Raw genomic sequence first — 20,568 nt, 5'->3', positions numbered from 1 at the left:
TCTAGGATACCCCATTTACTTGGGAGTGAAGCACATAAGTCAGGAGATAAACTAGTATTTGGCACACAGGATACCTTATTTACATGGGAGTGCGGTGGATATCTACAAAAAGTGAACTTCATTGAAATGAAAAATGCTCAACAAAGATGGAGAAAATGCCAAGCTCATAATATTTCTCTTTTTAGAAAGAAGATGTCATCAGGCTTATACTTGAAATCTGTGGTAAGATCAACAATCCAACACATTTGAATGTTTTAATATAATTGGCAAGTTAATGTTTGAGTATTTACTATTTCCATTGCTAAGCCAGTATAGCTTTGTTTGTTTTCTTTTGAAAAATGTGATTTTCATTTAATGTCAAACGCCCAAATCTCAAAGCTCTTTATGCAGACAGCACTAGTTACGACGTCTATTTCACCCTTATTTTGTCTCTGTCACTTAGAAAGGCCAAAGGATTGCTTCCTACAAGTTATGTTTTACATTTGAGCACTTTCTGGCTTTTCGGGAATTTGGAAAGCTGCAAGAGATGCAGATTCCCAGGACCACTCCGGGAATTGTTTTTAAGTTCCTAGAAAGGCAGAGAGTTGAAACTAGGGTAATAGTAAATACACGTTTTGTGACTATCCTGAAAATCTGGTATGGAGTCATCCTTCCTGCACCCATCCTGGACATCAGTGCCGTTGAATGGTGTCCCCTCACAGTCTATCATGTCTTTGGGTTAGCATTACCTTTCGAATAATGCGTTTGGTTTCTGCAAGTATGAGGCATTAAAGGACTGACTGAATGGCTTGTGGTGTTTGTGTGCTGTAACGTTTAAACAAGAGAGAGAGAGAGAAAGAGAGGAAGAGAGAGAGAAGAGAGAGACAGAGAGAGAGAGCGAGAGAGATAAAGAGACAAAGGGGCATATTATCAAGGCGGCGTTATGAACTTTTTCGCCGCTTTTGCGTCCGTTTTCGGCCGAAAAGCGGCAATAATTTAATCGCCTAATCATCAAAGACACGCTATTGCGTGTTTTGCTGACTTAGCGCCCGTTTCCAGCACGCCTAACTTTGCATCACTAATGAGATGCAAAGTAGGCGTGGCTGTGAAACCAACCAGGGAGAATATCGCGAAGGCAGCTTCACGATATTAACAAGGAAGGGTAGCGATTTTTTAAATCGCGTTAAGTATGCCTTAAAGCAGGAATTTAACTTCTGTTAAATTCCTGACTAAGGCATACTTAACATGGGCGGTGGATTCTGTGGCTCAGACCACAGGCCTCTATCATCTAGGATATCGCCGATTTGCACCATGGAAAACGGCTCTATCCACACTATCTCTTGAATTTTTATCGCCTCGGCAATGCGCGTTGTTGATAACGTGCTAACCAGGCAATAAATTCCAGAGATAGCCGGCGATAAATATGAAAGCGCTAAGCGCGCTTTGCAATATTTATCGCCGGCCCTTGTTAATATGCCCCAAAGTGAGATGAGAGTGAGAGAATTAGAGTGAAACATTCTGCTGATTTCTTTCTACGTCATCTTCTTATTGACTGGACTTCCAGTATTTTAGATTAGCTTTTGCTTCAGGTACGTCTCGTGTCCTGCACACGTTCAGCATCTTTTAGGACATGACAGATGGCAGAGGCCTGACTGTGCGATGGTCGGCCAGGAGGGAGGATAAGATATTACCCTGTCAGAAGGAGGAAGAGTGTTTGTGCTGATGTATGCTCTGATGGAATGGCACTTTTTGGGATAAAAGGAAAGGGAGATAAGCATGTTCAGTGATTATAATTTATAACAGCCTATCACATATCTAATAAACACATTAACAAACATAAAAAAAGACATGTATATGATATACGAAGATATTCTTTTAAAATTCCGTGGCAATGTCATCACAATAATAAACAAACTGCTTTACTCTTGATCCTGTTATGCAGATACATTAATGAATCAGGCACTGAATGTTCAGTCCAGGGGTGAATGGTGGGAGAAAGGTGTGTGGTGGTTATTGCTTCATACCAAATGTCAACCAATGCGGTGATTGTTTTTCATCTAAAACTATTTGCCTTTCAGGTTGTGGAGTGGAATGTAAAGAAGTTCCCATGGAACTAGTCTTTGTGATAGACAGCTCTGAAAGCGTGGGGCCAGACAACTTTCAAATCATCAAGAACTTTGTAAAAACACTCATTGATAGAGTGACTGTCAATCAAGCCACCACCCGCGTGGGTATTATAAACTTTAGCCACCAAGTAGAGTTGATGGCCACCCTACAGCAATACTCAACAAAAGAGGATATTAAGCAGTCTGTTGAGCAAATGCAGTACCTTGGAGAAGGAACATATACAGCTAGTGCCATAAGGAGAGCAAACGAAATTTTCCAGGCGGCGCGACCAGATGTGAGAAAAGTGGCCATTGTCATTACAGATGGGCAGGCAGATGTTCGGGATCAAATGAAACTGGAGACTGTGGCGAGTGAAGCCCACGCAAGAGGCATTGAAATGTTTGTGATTGGAGTGGTGAGCAAGAGTGACCCCAACTTTGTTGAGTTTCAAAAGGAAATGGACCTCATTGCTTCAGATCCAGACAGTGAACATGTGTACCAGATAGATGACTTTTTAACTCTACCAGGTAGGTTTGCAACAGCCTGTTTCATTTATGATAAACAGATCCACTGAAAGTATGCAATTTTGGGGCTGCTGCATATTTGCCATAATGATGGATTTGCCATATAACCCATCATCTGCTGCATAATTTGCAGATTTTAGCAAAAAAAGTTTGTTTCTAGCAGATCAAAAGTCACTAAAAATGTTGCAACACTTGTTGGTGTGCAGCAGAAGACACTTTGCAAAGGTTGACTATTCACTTTGCAGTTCAATATTACTGTACTTGGGTGTTAAACTATCAATCAATCAATCAAGACATTTGTAAAGCGCCCTACTCACCCGTGAGGGTCTCAAGGTGCTAGAGGGTGGGGGAAGCAGCAGCTACTGGTCGAACAGCCAGGTCTTGAGAAGTCTCCTGAAGGTCAGCAGGTCCTGGGTTTGTCGCAGGTGGGTGGGGAGGGAGTTCCATGTCTTGGCGGCGAGATGGGAGAATGATCTGCCGCCGGAGGTCGTTCGGCGAATGCGTGGGACGGTGGCGAGGTCCGTGGAGCGAAGCTGGTGTTTCGGGGTGTGGAAGGTGAGTGGTTCGTTGAGGTAAGTTGGTCCGGCATTGTGGAGTGGTTTGTGAGAATGGGTGAGGAGCTTGAAGGTGATCCTCTTGTTGATTGGGAGCCAGTGCAGGTCTCTCAGATGGGCAGTGATGTGGCTGTGGCGAGGGATTCCAAGGATGAGGCATGCGGAGGCGTTTTGTATGCGTTGAAGTCTTTTCTGGAGTTTGGCCGTGGTTCCCGCGTAGAGGGTGTTGTCGTAGTCCAGCCTGCTGCTGACGAGGCCTGGGTGACTGTCCTTCTGGTTTCGGTGGGGATCCATCTGTAGATCTTGCAGAGCATGCAGAGGGTGTCAAAGCAGGAGGAGGAGACCGCGTTGACTTGCTGGGTCATAGAGAGCGTTGAGTCCAGGATGAACCCCAGGTTGCGAGCATGGTTGGTGGATGTGGGGGCCATACCAGCATGGTCGGCCACCAGGAGTCGTCCCATGCGGAGAAGGTTGAGCCGTGGATGAGGACCTCCGTTTTATCCGAGTTCAGTTTAAGGCGGCTGGTCTTCATCCACTCTGCGATGACCTTCATTCCCTCGTGGAGGTTGGATTTGGCGGTGGCTGGGTCCTTGGTGAGGGAGAGGATCAGCTGGGTGTCGTCGGCGTACGAGATGATGTTGAGGTGGTGTGCTCGGACGATGTTGGCGAGTGGTGCCATGTAGATGTTGAAAAGGGTCAAGCTGAGGGATGATCCTTGGGGTACGCCGCAGGTGTTGAATGGGGGAGGCGGACTCTCTGGGTTCTGCCAGTGAGGAAGGAGGTGATCCAGTTCAGGGTTTTGTCGCGGATCCCTGCGTCGTGGAGGCATGTGCGCAGGGTGTGGTGGCAGACGGTGTCGAAGGCGGCCGAGAGGTCCATGAGGTTGAGAGCCGAGGTTTCGCCGTTGTCCAGCAGGGCCCTTATATCGTCGGTGGCGGCGATGAGGACAGTTTGGGTGCTGTGATTGATTCGGAAGCCGGATTGGGAGGAGTCCAGGATGTTGTTCTCCTCAAGGAAGTGGGTCAGTTGTCTGTTGGCGGTGTTCTCAATGACTTTCGTCGGGAATGGTAGCAGGGAGATGGGTCAAAAGTTCTTGAGGTCTTTTGGATCCACCTTAGGTTCCTTGAGTAGGGCGTTGATCTCAGCGTTTTTCCAGCTCTCCGGGAAGGTAGCGGTCTCGAAGGAACTGTTGATGATCTTCCGGAGTTGGGGGGCGATGATGGAGCTTGCTTTGTTGAAGATGTGGTGGGGGCAGGGGTCTGAAGGTGAGCCGGAGTGGATAGTGTTCATGATTTTGATGGTATCTTCATCGTTGATGTTGTTCCAGGAGAGCAGGAGGTCGGTGTGTTTGGTGGGCATTGGGTCGGGGTGTTGGCGTCTGTCATCGTTGTCTGGGTGTCAAAGCTGTTGTGGATGTCTGCGATCTTGTGGTGGAAGAAGGTGGCCAGGGAGTCGCAGAGTTCTTGCGACGGTGGGAAGTCGTTGGAGCTGGGGGTGGCGAGTTCTTTCACTATGTTGAAGAGCTCTTTTCTGTTGTGTGCGTTGTTGTCGATGCGCTCCTTGAAAGAGGTCCTTTTGGTGGATCGGATGAGTTGGTGGTGCTTGCGTCTGGCGTTCTTGAGGCCTGCGTGGTTGTCTGGAGTCTGGTCGTGGCACCACTGCTTCTTGAGTCTTCGGCAGGTTTGCTTGGAAGTCTGGAGGTCGGCGTTGAACCAGATGGCTAGTAACTAGTAATAAGAAGGTGAAACCTTATTATTGTCCAGACAGTATTCACATGTGCAAATGACAAAAAAATGAACTGATATAAAATGTGCAGCATCGTGCCGCAAAATTTGAATTTCCTTGCCCCATAATTTCGTAAACCCCGCCGCATAATTTGATCCTCCCTTGCTGCATAATTCCAGTGGGCTTGATAATAAACAATCAGGCAGGAGGGAAATACTTTCTTTTGCATGAGAACAAAGTTACATTTCATAATGCCTCAACATAGTTTTTACAAATTAAGGTAAATTGACATTACTACTTTTTGAATTCATTCCTTGTCATAACTCCAGAACTTTGTACAACTGAAAGAGTATTTAAGGGGATGTATGACGTTACAACGCATGCTGTTACAACGCATGCTGTTACAACGAAAGTTTTACAACGCGAGTGCATTGACAACGCAGGACATTACAACGCAAGTCTTTACATCGACTTGCACTAGATGGCGTGCTAACATTAAAAAAGTGTAATTTACTATTCCAACTCCAGTCCACGTAACAGTAGGGAAGGTGTTGGGATAGTAAACTACACTATTTTTAATGTTAGCACGCCATCTAGTGCAAGTCGATGTAAAGACTTGCGTTGTAATGTCCTGCGTTGTCAATGCACTCGCGTTGTAACAGTTTCGTTGTAATGGTAGTGCGTTGTAAAAGTTGCGTTGTAAAGGTTGTTCCCCATTTTAGGTCTCAGACGCCAAATTCAGAAAATTTGGGAATGTAAAAATCCTTAGTAAATCTGCCCCCCGGCTACTTCAGTGTGAAAAGGGGTGTTCATGATCGGAACAATCAGGAGCTCTGGAGTTAGGGTTGAAGGCAACATGAGTTTCTCACGTTGCCTGTCAATGGGTCATGAAGATATTCAGACCACATGCCCATCCAGTCTTCCGCATCACAGGGCGACGGTCACATATGAGTCAATTGCAATTACATTGCTCATCAGTTGATCATGCAGCTGTTTAGCTTATGCACCCATCCTGTTCTTGGCCTCTTAGTAGAGTGACCAGAGCAACAATGGCCACATAGGTGCGAAATGTAATCTGAATAAGTGGGGAAACGTGTGAAAGACATACAGAACAATTGAAATATTGCAGTTCCAAAGGGAAACAAAATACAGTGGGGAGAATGTGTGTAAGTTTAAGTGAGCAAGAGAGGATAGTGAAGTGGAGGAGACTAAACGAAGTACATGCAGAAGGAGAATGCAAGGACAGCAATGAAGAGGAAGGACATGACGCTGTTGGAGGGACTCTAGAAAGAGAGATGTGGGAAGTTAAGAGCCTAACACCAAGGAAGCGCTTGCAGAGGTAAGTGATGTAAAAGGGAGAACAAGAGTAAATGAGAGGCTCAGAAGGACACCCCTTCTTCCAAAGACCTTTGTTTGTTTACTTTAGATTCTTATATTTGATAGTTTTTCAGACTATCACACTATTTATGAATTTGTCAAAGAATCAGGCCAAGCTCTTAATTAGATTACATGCCTCGTGTAAAGCATCCCCAGGTACACTGTTTGGCCACACGCCTTTTAGAGACCCCTCTGCCCCTTTCTTCTCATTTAAAGGACTAGTTATGAAAACCCCTCGTTGCACATGTGTAATTAGAGCAAAATACTGACAGAATCATTGATGGTCAATTGGTGGACATTGTGTTACACTTAGGCTGGCAATGAAAACATACATTCCCAATGATTCATTTGCATTGTTATCGCATATTTGCAGCACTTCATACCCCTTAGGACGCACTGACACGCACATGCACTAGTAGACAGGTAGCACGCTACCCTGTGGGGAGCGATGCTTGATTGCAAGAGTGTGGAGTTGCAACGTGGACTATGTGGAAGAATTCCAGTGTTTTGTGTGGCTAGCCACTCTGTGCTCTTATCCTGCGTTATGTCACAATGCCCCAGCATGTAGTGGACTGAATAAGTAAGAGATAGAACACAGGGCAGCTCTTCACATACCCCAGCCTTAGCCATGAAAGTGCAGGAATATTTCACGGGTGCCCTTTCAGAGTACTCTTTCCAAGTGTACGGTTTTTAGCCAAGTGAAAATTAGTCTGTGAAATGCACTATTGTACTGCACGTTGTCAAACATTTTCGACGGGGGAAAACCCCTCATGGTCTCATTTCTGTCCTCTGTCTCTTCCTTCATCTCTTAGCTCTCTACCTCCTTTCTATTTCTCTTTTCACTCTGGAACACTAACATAAGAAGGGTACACACGGAACGGTATGACATTAGTAATTTGATGTGACGTTGTAAGCCCTGTTAGAGATCTACTAATGTGTTCCTGTATCTTCTTTATAAAAAATGTGTAATAAAACTTGTTGAAATCAAGAAAATAAATAAAATAAAAAGAAAGATGGGCGTGCTTTCCCACTGAATATCAACTCTGCAATGTACAGACAGGAAGGGAGTGGGGCCAGTATTTAAAGTGGGTGGAACCACCAGTGTAACTCTGGTCCCATAGGTGCGAAATGTAATCGGGGTTATGGCAGTTGGTGAAGTAGATGTGGTAGCGAGGAAGTGGGGTAAAGCCTTCTAAGATAACATCCGCATTTGTAAATGTTATGCAGTTTCATACTCAAGGGAATCTAAAACCTTTGCAGATTGTCTTGGGTATGCCTGGCATCTTTGTGAATCCCATCAAAATCAGAAGCTTTCAATAAATGTAGGAGTCTTCAAGCAAAAGCAAGTGTATTCATTTCTCTAGCCAGGCCAATGTGGATCAGACTGTTGTGCTTCTAAAGACATACAGGCACATGCATCAAGGTAGGATTTTGCCAGTCCTTAATTGCGATTATTAAGGAATCGTAATTAAGGACTCGCAAAAGCCTATGCATGTAGGAATCGCTATAAAAATAGCGATTCCTACACATTCCTTATTTGAGACTCGCAAATTGCGAGGCGCAAATAAGGAATGGCTTCCCATTCATTTCTATGGGCCTCCAGGCCCATAGGAATGAATGGGAAATTGCATGCCCAATTTGCGAGTACCAATAGGTCCGCGCAAATTGAGCATGCAATTTCAGGATGCAAGGATGTCAAAAGGACACCCTATTGCACCCCTGAAATTGATCTGTGCACATATGTTGGGCACACACATGCTCTAAGGGCATGTGTGTGTGCAGCATGAAACTTTGAAAAATGCACTAAAGTGCATTTTTCTAAGTTTTTGCAAATTACCGTGAAGTTCAACTTCATGGTAATTTGGTAAATGATGTGGTTCTGGAGCTCCACTCCCAACTTTTGTTGTTCTCACAACGATTCCAGAACTTCTAGGCAGGGTGCTAGGGAGTGATGTCCCCTCTTCTAAATACAGACTTTAACTCCTGCTGAGACTGGAAGAGGCAGATCTCAGTCACTGATCCTCACGAGGTGTGTATTTGATACCTGTGCTCGGGTATGACCCCAAGTTAAGCTACATGCATGCTCTCAAGCACCCAAAGGCAATCCAGGTCCAGAAAACAAAGCTTTACATTGCAGAACATAAACAGAGGTAAGGGCGCCGAAGCTCAGGACTTGCTCCCCACTCCAAGTCATTGACCTGGTCCTGGTCCTCATAACTTGATGATTCCTACAAATGATCTATTTCCCTCTTAAAGTCTTCAGGTAATATAAAGTCCAAATGCAAAAAGATGATTTGGGCCTCAATCCCAGCCCGCCAGGCTAACTCGAAAGAGAACGTGCGAGGGCTTCATGATTAATATTTGACGCATTTGAAACTCCAGTTTCAGAACCGATTCCTCATCTGATCATAGGCGCCATTCTGTTTTTAGCTGTCATTCTGACCTCATACAGGAGACACAAAGAATCGCTCTTTCTGCACCAGGTAGGGCTAATGTGGATTGAGGTACCCCCTTAGTTACTTTCTGACTGGTCTTTTTTGGGGACTTTGTGTCGACCTTTTTGAGACTTTATCTCCTGGTGCAAGGATGTCACCCTCGGTGACAGTAGGTTTCCAAGGATCCTACGCTGGATCCGGAGCGGAGCCGCCGGCGAGACTGAGACCTTCCTAAGCACCTGCTCCAGTGCCAAAACCATTGGCATCGCTGACGTTGTTAGGCGACACCATCCCCATTGTTAACCCCGACTCTGACACGGAGCCTGGATTGGCCTGGAGAGGGAGACATTTGGGAAAGGTCTAAAGACCCTTATGGCGAAGACCCAGTTGAAGAGGACAACTAGTCATGCAGTCTGTCTCTGCACTGCTGATTTTTTCAGCTGTGTTACTAGCACACTGATTTACTCGAGTCATTTGGGGGTTGGGAGGTGCGACTACTAGCCACTGACTAGACTGTGGCTGTGCAACTTGCCTGTTTGTAGCACGGTGCCGGACAGACAACAACAATCTCCCCAGCACAGGGCAAGCCTAAAATAAATTACAGCTGCCTGCCTAGCTGTGACCTAAATGAGTGCATCCCACTATCAGTTTTTTAATGCTTACTGCTCATGTCGCAGGCGGAACTCGAGTGAGTCTGCGAGTCACTGAACTGATTATAATTAAATTATGAACGTCTTCCACACCGCTTTATCTATTTTCCGTAATTTTGGCCTAAGTTTGATAAATTAAAGTTGTTTAAAAATTATTTCTTAAGCTTTGCAGCAGTTAACTTAGAGTTTCTCTTTGCTTAAATTGGTGTAATTTCTGATATTTATATTTTTCCCTCTTCTTCATTGCTTATGTTTTCTTGTGAGAAATTGTCGCTCATAGTCGTTGTAATGTCACTCATAATTAAACTGAAATTATGAAAATGTTAAACATAACATTCTGAAACCTTGGCAGCTTTGAATCAAATGCACTAGTGAGATCTGCAAAACACAAATAAAGTAAGCCTGGCTAGTCTCTTGTATATTTCCCAATCAAGAGCTTGAGATTTAGGCATTGTTCCATTGTCCCAAATCCCTTTCTGAATCAATATTGGGTCTCCGGCAAGATTGAATTGTCGGTTGCTCAGTCCTCCAATCTCCTCAAGACAACCTGCACAAGAGTTTCGCAGATAAATCCATGAGGGAAATGGGACGGTAGCACTTCCGGTCACATATATCTCCCATCTTGCATATGGGCATGATAATAGAGATAGCCTATGAAGAAGGTAGAGAACCCCTTGCCACTGCATTAAAAAGTCAAGTAAGAACTGGGGCCCACTGCTCGTCCATTCCAATAAAAGCAATTACCGGGACCCGCCGGTTCCAGGAGCTTTCCCTTTGGCACATTTAAGCATTGCATTCAGGACCTTGTCTAACGCAAAGACCAGGGGAAGACCACTTCTAGGGATGGAGGGCCAGATGTAAGACCCTAAATTGCATGCGCAAATGGGTTTGCGACCCGTTTGCACATGCAAAATGTTACAGGGCCATGTACAATTCCTAAATAGCGAGTCTCAATTTATTTGTGACTCGCTAATTAGGAATTGCGAGTCCCTATTAGGAAGGGGTGTGCCAAGGGCATCCCTTCTTAATAGCGAGTCTCTACCCTATGTAAGAATGTTTTGCAACCGCAATTGCGGTCGCGAAACACTCGCAAATTACGGCCCTCTTCAAGAGGGTGGTAATGGAGTCGCAAATGGGAAAAGGTCCCCAGAGGACCCCTTCCCCTTTGTGACTGGCTCCAAAAATATGTTTTAAGTGCAGGCAGTGGTCTAGGGGACCACTACCTTGCCTTAAAGAATGAAACGAAAACGTTTTTTTAAAATGCATACTGTTTTCCTTTAAGGAAAGCGGGCTGCATTTAAAAAAAAAAGCCTGCTTATTGAAAAGCAGTCCCAGACATGAAGGTCTGCTGAGCCGAGCAGGCCACCATCTCTAGGAGAGCCAGCAATTCCTAATGGGATCGCAAATTGCGAGTGGCTCATTAATATTCATGAGCCTCGCATTTTGCGACCCCAATGGGAATTGCGAACAGTGTCTCTGACACTGTTGTACATTTGGACTTTGAGCTGCTATTGATTAAAGGGTCGAATGTCCTTGCAAACTGATCTACCCGCACTTGTAAGGGAACAGGAGAAGTTAGATCAGGGCAAGAATCACTTTTCAGAAATGGGGAATTTATGGTGTGCCAAAACAGAGTAATATTGTCAGTCTCTGCTGCCTGCAATAGGTTCAGACAAGCATTTTCCTTAGCTCCTTCTTCCTAGCTGCTAGAGCCTTATTATACTCTTTCCTTAGACGTTTGACAGTGATGTGATCACTTGCGACATGATGTAAAGCAGCCCTCAGATTTTTAGACTCTTGTGTACACGTGTGGTTGAACCAACCCTGCCTTACAGCCGACCCTGTTTTGGCCAGGCGCGCCAAGAAGGAATAAGGGCCTCAGTAATAAGCTTGAAACCAGCATTATCCACAGCAGGGGCTAAACACATGTCAAACTCATTTCCCATTTCGGACAGTAGTCGATTCCTGACCATCTAATACGTACACCATTTGGTCTAGTGGGGAGTAATAAGTGAAATATCTGAAAGAAACACAATAGTTAGATTCCTTACCTTAGAATATCCCCAGGCGTCAGGCTGGATCCGGAAAGATTTTTCGTCAGCAGTACCCCTGCGCGTCGGTAGGCGTCGTCTGCGGCTCCGCGTCCGTCGTCAGCATCGGTGATCGCCGGGATGACGTCATCGGAGTGCTTAGACGTCGCCCTCGCGCACTGACGTCAGTTCTTCTTTTTTCCGCGCCAGCAAGCGCAGATCCGGGAAGAGTGTACCCTTAGTCATTTTTTGACTAACTTTTTGGACATTTTGTCTATCTTTTTCGAGTCGACTTCGACTCCTGGTGCCGGTAGGGATGCCCGGGTTCAAGCCGTGTGACGTCTGTTACCGACATGTCTGTTACCGACCCCCACCATCGGTGTCTCTACTGTCTTGGGGCCGACCACGATGACAAGTCGTGCCCCGACTGCCGGGCCTTGACGTCGAAAGCTAGGCGGGAGCGGTCCCACAAGCTCCTCGAGATCCGGCAGTCGGCTCCTCGAGGTCCCGGTCGAGGAGGAAGTTGAGGACCGGTCGTGGAGCCGCAGTCATCACCGCTCGTCGGGATCCAAGTCCTCGCACTCAGGTAAGTCGAGGCATGGCAAGAAGAAGTCGAAGAAGCGACATCGCTCTTCTGACTTCCCTCGCTGGTCGTGCGACTCGGCCGAGGGTTCGGGTGGCACCACCCGCGTGGCTCCACCGGAGCCGCAGGAGTCGCATCCAGCCCCACACCCTGCGGTCCCTGGGCTTCATGCGACTCCAGGCGAGATTCGAGACTTCCTCGTGGCCATGAGGACTCTCTTCCCGCCTTCGAGGCCTGCCGTCGCGCCTCCGGGCCCCGCAGGTTCGACTGGGGGTCCTAGCGAGCCGGCGTCTTCGGCCCCGGCGCCATCTTCGACTTCGGCCCCAAGGCCGCAGGCCCCCGTAGGATCCAGGCCTGGATCCCGGTCGACGCCAGTTTCCCTCACGACTTCTCCGCTAGCGCCGACCCCCATGGTGTTGCTCCCGGCGCCATCCTCGGACGACGCCGTCCCTGGTTTCAGCCCCGGTCCGGGTCCGGCGTCGGAGCAGCGCCGCTCGGGGCCGTCTCCGGCGTCGATGGGTGAGTCTTTCGCCTATGACCCAGATCCGTCATTTCTCCCTGTTTACCAGGACATGGATGAAGGGGAGGACTGGGAGGGGTCTGAGGACCCTCTGGCACAGCAGTGCCAGTTAAGTCAGGACTGGACAGATGAGATGGGGGAAGCCAGTGGTCTAGACACTTCGCCTGACACTGGTTTCATCTCTCCTCCTTCCGTGGCTACGGAGGTGGGTGCTGTGGTGCTGCGCAAGGCGGCCAAGGTCTTGCGCCTGGTGCTCCCTGCAGCGGCCGTGAGGACTAACCTCCTCACTGAGGTGCTTCAACTGCCAGTAAGCTCTTCGGAGCCTCTGCTGCAGTTTAATGAGACCCTCGCCGATGTTCTGATGGGCACTTGGTCCAAGCCATCCACAGTCTCTCCTGTGGATCTGAACGTGGCCCGGCGCCACTGCCCAGCTCCGGGCGACCCCTGCTTTGTGTCCGTACACCCCACCCCTGAGAGTCTGGTTATCCAGGCCTCCATGTCCCAAACAGCCTTCCCGTCCGCACCTCCGGACCGGGAATCCAAAAGGATGGAACAGTTTGGCAAGAAACTGTTTTCCTCACTCAGTCTTGGGTTGCGGTCCAATAATACCACATTCCTTTTGGACCGATACACCCACTATCTGTGGGATACGGTGGCGGACGTGCTGCCCCAGTGTCCAGAGGAGGCCATGACAAGGCTCGCCCAGGCTCTTGCTGAGGGGTGTGATGAAGCACGGTATTCCATTAGATGTGGACTTGACACCACGGACTCGCTGGGCAGAGCGATTGCAACAACGGTGGCGATTCGTCTTCACGCCTCGCTGAGGTCCACGAACTTTTCAGGGGATGTCTAGAGCACTCTCATGGACATGCCCTTTGATGGCCGTCGCCTTTTTGGCGACAAAGCAGATAGCACGCTGGAGCGCTTTAAGGACTCCAGGGCTACGGCCAAGTCCTTGGGTCTGTCGGCCCAGCACCAGCGAACTTCTGCTTTTTGCCCCTTTCGTGGCCAAGGAAGGGGCACCCCGCGTGTTCGTCCAGCCACAGGCCGCAGAACCAGCCTCAACGTGGTTGCGGACGTGGATTCCGCCGTGGCGGAGCAGGGGGACAGAGAGCCGGTCAGTCCACATCTGCTCCCACAGCATCCTTAAGGAAAACTGTAGTAGGAGCTCTGGTTCTATCCCGTATAGATTACTGTAATGCACTATACTCTGGGATTGGTGAGCGACAACTTTTAAAACTCCAGTCTCTGCAGAATGCGGCAGTAAGATTACTGCTGGACCTCCCAAAGCATCATCCCACCTCAGCAAGCATGAAGAGGCTTCACTGGCTTCCTGTGCGTAACCGCATTCAATTTAGGATTCCTATGCCTTGTGCATAAAGCAGTACATGGAGGAGGTGCAGATGACATGAAAACGCTATTTCCTCGGTATGTTCCAAGTCGCACACTCAGATCCATGAGTATGGGTCTAGTCGGCATTTCTAAATTCAAAAGGGTCCGTTGGGGAGGTAAGGCATTCTCTTTCCAGGCAGCAAGCTTATGGAACAGATTACCAACAGAACTACGGTTAACAACAAGTAAGATCCTGTTTAGAAAGGCCTTAAAAACCTGGCTCTTCACCAAACCGTAGATCCTCTCCACATACCCTTTTCCAGGTCAGCGCCAAGACGCCTCGGCATAAGTGCGCTTAATAAATACTTCAGTCAGTCAGTCAGCATTTGCCTCAAAGCCTTCCAAGCCCGAGCTTTCAGGCCCATTCCACGCCAGTGGGAGGCAGAGTTCGCCATCACCTGCTCCACAGGCGTACCATCACTTCGGACAGGTGGGTGCTGCAAATCGTCCGAAGGGGCTACTCCCTCCCCTTCGAGGCGACCCCTCCAGCCATGCCACTGCAGTACCACCGCATGTCGGGGGATCACTTGCAACTTCTGCAGGAGGAAGTTACGGCCCTCTTGGCCAAGGGGGCCATAGAGCGCGTTCCTGGCCCAGAAGTAGGATGGGGTTGTCACTCCCACTACTTTCTGGTTCCCAAGAAGGGCAAAGGGGGCCTACGCCCTATGTTGGACCTCAGGAGCATCAATGCCTTCCTCCGGAAGGAGAAGTTCAAGATGCTTACATTAGCTCAGGTTCTGGCTGCCCTAGACCCTGGATGGTAGCGTTGGACTTGCAGGACGCTTATTTCCATATCCCCGTCCTGCCGGCCCATCGGCGTTACCTGCGGTTCACGGTAGGCCACGAGCACTTTCAGTTTACCATAATCCCCTTCGGCCTCACCAGTGCCTCTCGGGTGTTCACGAAAGTGATGGCGGTGGTCGCAGCTCATCTGCACAGATTAGGGGTTCCAGTCTTCCCCTATCTCGACAACTGGTTGTTGAAGGCGGGCTCGCCCCGAACAGTCGTCTCCCACCTCCAGACTACGGCCGACCTCCTGCATTCGCTGGGGTTCTCCATCAACGTGCCGAAGTCACATCTGAGTCCCTCCCAGAAGCTCCTCTTCATCGGAGCGTTTCTGGACTCAGTGCAGTTTCGGGTCTGTCCTCCCGAATAGCGGGTTCGGGATATTCAGGCTCTGATTCCGATCTTTCAGCCTTTATCCCGAGTTTCGGTCAGAATGGCCCTACGGCTTATGGGTCTGATGGCCTCCTGCATTCTGCTGGTTCATCACGCCAGGTGGTGGATGCGGGCTCTGCAGTGGGACCTGAAGTTCCAGTGGGCTCAACATCAGGGCAACCTGTCCGACCACGTCCTGATCTCGGAGGGCACTGCAAGACAGTTGCAGTGGTGGCTCACGGACCGCGATTGGGTCAGTGGCAGATCCCTCTCCCTACCCCAACCGGAGCACGAAGTGGTGATGGATGCATCCCTCCTGGGATGGGGGGCCACATGGGAGAGGCGGAGATCAGAGGCCTCTGGTCTCCGGCGGAGTCCCGGCTCCATATCAAGCTATTGGAGCTGCGGGCGATCCGGCTTGCACTGAAGGCATTCCTTCCCTCTGTCCAGGGAAGTGCAGTGCAGGTGTTCACGGACAACACCACCGTCATGTGGTATTGCAACAAACGCTTGCAGGTGGAACACATTTGTGGCATGGTGCACAGCAAAGGCTGTGGATCCCCTTTCCGCCCCTCTTTCTGAGGTTTTCCTCTTTCTTCTTTCCCTGGCCCAGCAGGGATCTGCTATGGGTACCATCAAGGGATATCTTTCAGCTATTTCAGCCTTCCTGATCAGCCTTCTCTTTTCAAGTCCCCTGTTGTCAATAGATTCTTGAAAGGCATTACTCACATGTTTCCTCCTGTTCCCTTTGTAATGCCTCAGTGGGACTTGAATCTGGTGTTAGCTTATCTGATGTGCGCTCCCTTTGAGCCACTTCATAACTGTCCTCTTCATCTTCTGACTCTCAAGACTGCTTTCCTGGTTGCCATCACCTCTGCCAGAAGAGTGAGTGAGCTCCAGGCTCTTTCTTCTAAACCTCCTTTCCTCTCTGTCCATCAGGACAAGGTTGTTCTGAGGACTCGTCCTTCTTTTCTTCCTAAGGTGGTTACCTCCTTTCACATCGGGCAGTCCATTACCTTACCCACCTTCTTTCCGCCTCCGTATCCCTCGAAAGAGGAAGAGAGGCTCCACCGTCTGTACCCAAAAGGTGCGCTCTCCTTTTATCTGGATCGCACAAAACAGTTCCGGGTGGACGACCAACTCTTCGTTGGCTACGTGGGCGCTAACAAGGGGCGGGCAGTGCACAAGCGAACCATCTCTCGGTGTGTCGTTTTGTGCATTAAGGTCTCTTATTCCTTGGCTAAGAAGGATCCTCCTGTGGGGCTGAGGGTCCATTCCACTCGGGCCACAGCGGCTACTACTGCCTTGGGACGGGGAGTCCCTCTGCAGGACATTTGTCAGGCAGCTACATGGGCCTCGCTGCACACGTTTGCCAAGCATTACTGCCTGGACAGCCAAGTCCGGAGAGACGGCTTCTTTGGCCGTTCCGTTCTCCAGGACTTCCTGGTGTGATCTTGGTTCGCAGACCCACCACCGGGGTTGGTATTGCTGGGGTATCTATTCTAAGGTAAGGAATCTAACTAACATGTTTCTTTCAGATGCACAAGTTACTTACCTTCGGTAACGATATATCTGTAAGAAACATTAGTTAGTTAGATTCCTTACCGCCCCACTCATACTCCCCGTTCTGCAAACCGAAATCTAGGGTTAAGGTCATCCCTTTCAGGGCCCTAGTTTCATGGCACCAGTGTCGGTTTCTTGCATGGCTCTGCATTCCTGGTGCGGAAAGCTATGTACAGAACTGACGACAGCGCGCGAGGGCGGCGTCTAAGTACTCCGACGACTTCATCCCGGCGATCACGATGCCGACGACGGACACGGAGCCGCAGACGACGCCTACCGACACGCAGGGGTACTGCTGACGAAAAATCTTTCCGGATCCAGCCTGACGCCTGGGGATATTCTAAGGTAAGGAATCTAACTAACTAATGTTTCTTACAGATATATTGTTACCGAAGGTAAGTAACTTGTGCATTAGCAGGGGCTACTGAAGGTCAACATATAAATTCATGGATAACATTAATGGATTGTAATCACTAACTGCGGTTCATTTAACTCTGGTATTGGAAACCAAAGGATCAAGAGTAGAGCTAACCAGAATGTGATAAATTGTGGAGTGGGAGCCCCTTCCCACAAACGTGTGGGTCTGGAGATTTCCTACACGAGTATGTTCTGTCAGCAACAATAAATCATATTTGTGAATTGGAGTATTTAAACCTTTTCCATATTCGCTGTGTTGAAAATGTAGGGCACTCTCCCCAGCCCAGTTAATAAAACCACACACCAGTCTTGCCGAATAACAACACCATTGGATATTAAAATCCCCAGCCCATACCATTGGACAAGCATACTTAAATTCTTAAATTGTAAAAGAAATGCATCTAGGTCACAATGAGTAGAATCAAACACATTATTATAATAGTTAATAATAATCACGTCAGTCCACTCCACTCCAGTCTCAAATTTAGGCTGACTGCGATGGAGCATGGACCAAAGACAGGGACCAGGGTAGACCTGCTGAAAATGTTACCTTCTCAAAGTCCGGTGCAAAGAGTTCCATTCGCGTTGGAGGAGGCCGTGAAGAGCGAGGAGAGTGTTGTCGATGGTCGTTGCTATAGACAAAGATTAGGCCTCGCCTTGTGGATGGTCATTGCTGTAGCATAAAGATCCTGTCAGGTATTGTGGACAGTCGTTGCTGATCCTTTCCATTGTCAGTCACTGAGGGCAGTCATCACTGTAGCTTGAAGTGTAGATCTCTCATTTCCAGACGTCGCTGTAGCACGACACGTTGGGCTCTCTAGAGCTTCACGTTGGCGACATTCACGGGCAGCAATATCAGCAAAAGGGCCTGGTTGTGGTTGCAAAGAGTCCGAAAATTCAAGATTCCTCCCTTTCTTCACAAAGGTAGCTCAACTGATGCCAGACAAGGGTCCAGGATCTGGGGAGGCACCTCTTGGAGAACAGAAAATCACTCCAGCTGGGACCAGCAATGCTCAGGCAAGTCCAGTGAAGGGAGGCCTCTGGAGCTTGTTGTGTCCCTGTAGCTCAGAACAGGAAGTCAGCCACCTGATCCTTGGAGTCACTCCAGTAGTCCTGGGATCAAGCAGCAAGGCAGACCTGAAGCAGCAGGCTAATCCGCTGAGGGTAACAGACAAGCTTCAAGCTGCAGGGCAGTCCTCTGGTAGCAGCAGGTACATCCTCTGAGGTGCAAAGCAGGCCTTAAGCAGCATGGCAGTCCTCTGAAGTGTAAGGCAGTACTTCTGGGGGTCCTCCACAGGTTCAGGAGTGAACTGAAGAGCTGGTTCGAGGGTCCAATATTTATACCAGTTGCCAGCTTTGAAGTAGAAGAACCTTTTAGAGTTCCACCCCACAGATTGTTATGGAATTTCTATCTTACCTGCCCAAGCTCCTCCAAGAGGTCTGGGGTGACAAAAGGCTAGTGTGAAGTTCTTTGTGAGTGTGCTGAGGCAGCTCCCTTGAAATACAAGTGGGGTAGGGAACAGCTCCACCCCTTCTATCCTGTCTCATTCTGCAAACATCTAGTCCCCCTTTGTCTCTTTGTCTGGGAACAACACACAAAGGCCAACACCCAACTGCACCCAGTCATGTAACCCAGGACACAGGTTGCAAACACTAAATGGTTAGGACAAGAAATCGCCAACTTGCTAAGAGTGGCATTTACAGAATTGTGGCTTAAAATCAAACTTTACCATTAACAAGGGTTTTAAATTACAATTTATTTGAGTTTAAACATGATATTCCTACCTGCTCCCAATCAAACGTTATTGTATTAAATGTAATAAGGTAACCCAATGTTATCCTATGGAAGGGATGGGCCTTGCAATAGTAAAAAACATATTTTAAAACATATTTTAAAGCTTTTGACTACCAGGACATGTAAAACTTAAAGGGAGATGCCAACCTTTTTAAGTACACTGCACTCAACAATATGTATTAAACAGTAAGGTTTAGGCCTTAGGCCTAGGCAAAGGATGTATTTTGCCAGGTCTATTTGCAGTTAAAAACTGCACACAGGCTGCAATGGCAGGCCTGATACATGATGTAATAGGCTACTTAAGTGGGTGGCACAATAAGTGCTGCAGGCCCACTAGGAGCATTTCATTACAGGCCCTGGCTACCAGTTTCAAACTGACATTTGGACCTGGAAAAATAAGTTCTTGACAGACCTAAACCCTCCTTTTTAATACATATGTCACTCCTAGCGTAGACCCTAAACAGCCCATAGGGCAGGGTGCATTGTATTTAAAATGTTGGACATGTACTTTTAAGCTGTACATGCCCCGGTAGTGAAAAAACACTTAAATTCATTTTTTACTACTGCAAGACCTACCTCCTCTAATGAACAGCATTGAGTTACCTTAATACATGTAATAAGTGATAACTATTGTTTGGAAATAGGTAAAATGTCATGTTTGGTCTCTAATGAATTGTAGTGTAAAACCCTCCTTAATAGTAAAGTCAGATTTTAAGACACAATTCTGAAAAGGCCACATTTAGAAAGTTGCAATTTATTTTTCCATTTGGTACCTGCACTCTGTGTCCTAGGTCACATATCTGAGTGTAGCTGGCAGTTGGTCTTTGTGCATTTCTCCCAGAATTAGATGTTGGCAGGATTGGCCACCTCTTTATTACACTCCTTGACCTGTGGATACTATAGATGAAGAACTGCCCTGCTGCCAGAGGACTGACTGCTGCTGGAGCCTGCCCTGCAGACTGAGAAATAAGACTGTGTCTTCTCCCTTCATCCCAGGCTACCAGAGACATAACAAGCTCCAGTGGCCTGCCTGCAACAGTCAATCACAACCAGAAACACAAGATCTGAGTTTTGAGATATAACATTGACAGCCCAGAGACACAGCTAACATGAAGCTACAGCAATTACCGTCCTCGATGCCTGACCGGAACTGCGCATGACAGCGATGATCATCTACAACACCTGGGAAAGTGTTGGATAGCGTAGGGTTAAAAATTACTATTTCCACTGCAGTCAGTGCAACTGATAACACCGGATTCTTATTTTACCTTACCACTCCTAAGAATCCTCAGCCGACTGGACCTTTTTACCTGTTGTGAAGTGTAAAGGGGATAAAAACAATTAATTCGAAGTTAGATCAATGGACCAATCAATTCAGAACTCGAAAGGATCAGTAAATCCGAACTAAATTTTAGGAGTTTTATTACAAAGCCAAAAATAACTGAACATACAAGCACCTCATAACGAGGTTAAAGAAATACATAGGCACTAATATAAAGTTAATTCTACGCAGCAATCTAATCTGGTGAAGCATAAAAAGAATAAGAATCTCCAGAAATATTAAACAAGCGATAACTGCTCCAACAGATAAATCAGTCTTCATTGATACCTGTGAAGAAATCCATTAATCTGTCCCTACACTATCACTAAGGTGACATCCCTACTTAGCATCTCACAAGCGAGATCAAGAAAAGGTGTCAGCTCATGAAGACTTCCTAAGACGTACACTCACATTGTAAGGGTCAGTAGCCAAAGCTACA

The 20,568-nt window shown here is 47.8% G+C and overlaps 1 protein-coding gene across 1 annotated transcript in view; it reads left to right on the top strand.

Annotated features, from left to right (window-relative positions):
* COL28A1 (collagen type XXVIII alpha 1 chain) overlaps positions 1 to 20,568 on the top strand; it is a 688,108-nt gene that overhangs the window by 546,787 nt on the left and 120,753 nt on the right. Inside the window, exons 31-32 of the mRNA XM_085630877.1 lie at positions 186 to 222; positions 2,058 to 2,612. Of these exons, the coding sequence (XP_085487003.1) occupies positions 186 to 222; positions 2,058 to 2,612 (592 nt within the window). The remainder of the gene's footprint in view (positions 1 to 185; positions 223 to 2,057; positions 2,613 to 20,568) is intronic.

Source organism: Triturus cristatus, chromosome 10 (genome assembly GCF_964204655.1).
Source record: "Triturus cristatus chromosome 10, aTriCri1.1, whole genome shotgun sequence".
NCBI classification, from domain to species: Eukaryota; Metazoa; Chordata; class Amphibia; order Caudata; family Salamandridae; genus Triturus; species Triturus cristatus.
Note: the sequence above shows the minus strand (reverse complement) of the source record. Positions and strands in the feature narration are given on the sequence as shown.